The 2,163-nt window shown below is 43.0% G+C and overlaps 1 protein-coding gene across 1 annotated transcript; it reads left to right on the forward strand.

Moving 5' to 3' along the window:
* The first annotated feature begins 460 nt into the window (after positions 1 to 460).
* LOC149829886 (F-box family protein) lies at positions 461 to 1,048 on the forward strand. Its single transcript, XM_090015327.1, has one exon. It carries the CDS (start codon positions 461 to 463, stop codon positions 1,046 to 1,048), a length of 588 nt encoding a protein of 195 aa, XP_089871453.1.
* Positions 1,049 to 2,163: the final 1,115 nt, after the last annotated feature.

The following is a 2,163-nucleotide window of genomic DNA, read 5'->3' on the forward strand; positions in this document are numbered from 1 at the left end:
TTTAAATAAAAACTACTAATAAACCATAGTATAAAATAAATTGTGTCCTCACAAGATCAATTAGGGTATGTTCGTACCATCTCAATTTTGAAAGGAACAGATCATTGGTTTTGTTTGTACCATCTCAATTTTGAAAAACAAAAAATCAGAATCACAAGAATTTTGTCATTCGCTACGTATACTCAGTTACTGCTACCTGCATCAGATACTGAATTCTCTGTTGCTCACAGCAATGACACAAAAAATCTTGCACTAGAAAATCTTGACAAGAAAGCTATTAAAAAATCTGAAGAAGATGCGGCCACTCTCTGTGGTACATATTTGAAACACATCATAATATGCCATTATCAGGAAAAACCCCCAATTAAAGCTACGAAAAAGAGAGCAACGCACCAGAAATAGCCACACAGGGGAATGAAAGAGGAACTTTACAGGGAGGAGGAGGGGGTCGCAAATCACAATGGAGCGAGAGGACCCTTCTTCTTCCCCTTTACTTATCATCCCAAACGACATCACCGCAGCCATCCTCTCGAGGCTTCCCGTGAGTTCCTCCCTCAGATTCAGGCTGGTTTGCAGAGGTTGGTGCTCCCTAATCGACTCCAAAGATTTCCTGGAGACCCACCTCCTTCGGGCTAAGCAGAATCAGGAGCCCTCTTTTGGCATTGAAATGGACAAGGAACTCTGTTTCTTCGATACCAACAATCCCCTCTTCCGCGTGGAGAAGGAAACACTCTGGCAGCCCGTTCCGACGCCACCATCAAGTGAGATTTACGATGATTGCCCCTCCATCTTATCCTGGTGCGACGACATCTGTTGTTTGGGGATCGACCCCTCCCTCGTAACCCCATCAAGACCCCGAATTTATCAGATCATTAACCCAGCCACGCGAAGGAGCATAAGGCTTCTGAAATCTGGCCTGGCCCATCCGGAATTCTGCCAAATTGTTCACGACTCTGCCTCCGACATGTATAAGTTGCTCCTCATCGAATCCATGGGCGCCCGTTTCAGGTGCGAGATCTTCGTCATTGGCACCGACGTCTCGTGGTGAGAGCTCGACGAAGTGTATGGAGTGTATGATCGGTTCTGGTCATTGTTCGCGAGGCCTTCTGTTAATGGAGTTATTCACTAGCAGAATGATCATCAAATATGTGTATGCCTTAGAAGGGAGGCGTGTTTCAACTTGAGGCGTGCGTTTCACATGAGTGAAGCGTGTGTTTCAAGCCTGAAACGCTTCACTGCAACGCCTCAATACTTTGAGCGTGCGCTTCGCCTCTGAGAAGTACGCTTCAGGTATTAAAGCGTACGCCTCTCACAACACTGATTTGTACTAAGGAAGACAAAATCATAAAGCAATGATTACTTGAGAATGTTAAACATTACAACGATTTTAAACCATTTACCTCATTTAATTGCAACCTATCTAAAATAAATTGAGCATTTTCGCACTTGACAATTATTGAAGCCCACGCGCCAATTATGGAAAAACCACAAACCGTTGGGCCACATTGAGGACACAAGACAACAATATGTTCCTAAGTCCAGGCCTACAAAAATAATATATTAGTAAGACTGCAACCTTCAACGAGCTTAGTCCACAAGCACTAAATATGTAATAAACAAATACCTAAACAAATGGCCAAAACCCCTCGACGATTTTCATACCCCTACTCACAGAGTAAAGTTGACTGTACAAGTGTGCGAGCATAGCAGCACCCCATGTCCAGTTGTCGACTTCATCTTAATCTTCCAGAAACTACAACCACAAGTAACTTATTCTCGATCCAAAACAATCGAAAAATAAAGTAAGTCCAAAAAAATAATAAAGGAAGTCGCGAACTCTTGGTCATCTACTTTAGATGCACATGCAACGGACCGACCTTCCCATTTATTACAAAAAATGAACTTTCATCGATGAGGAATTGCCTCCACTAGAAATATACTCACACCATTCCTCCATGGACATTCCTAGAAAAATCGTGCAATTGTCGTTTGGGTTATACCTTGAATCCCATGTTAGGACAACACCGCCATGGCACTTAAGACTCGTAATCCGTGTCACATCTTCTAGGGTCATGGTCATCTCAAAAACCCCAAACTGGAATGTGTTCATCTTATGGTTCTACTTATTGACCAGGTGGGTCATGGTGTTCTAGCAATTTTCAA

This window comes from Nuphar pumila, chromosome 8 (genome assembly GCF_984573655.1).
Source record: "Nuphar pumila chromosome 8, dmNupPumi1.hap1.1, whole genome shotgun sequence".
Taxonomy (NCBI): domain Eukaryota; kingdom Viridiplantae; phylum Streptophyta; class Magnoliopsida; order Nymphaeales; family Nymphaeaceae; genus Nuphar; species Nuphar pumila.

What these genes read in the sequence shown, in the direction of transcription:
- LOC149829886 (XM_090015327.1), top strand. Translation starts at nt 461, where the DNA reads ATGGAGCGAGAGGACCCTTCTTCTTCCCCTTTACTTATCATCCCAAAC.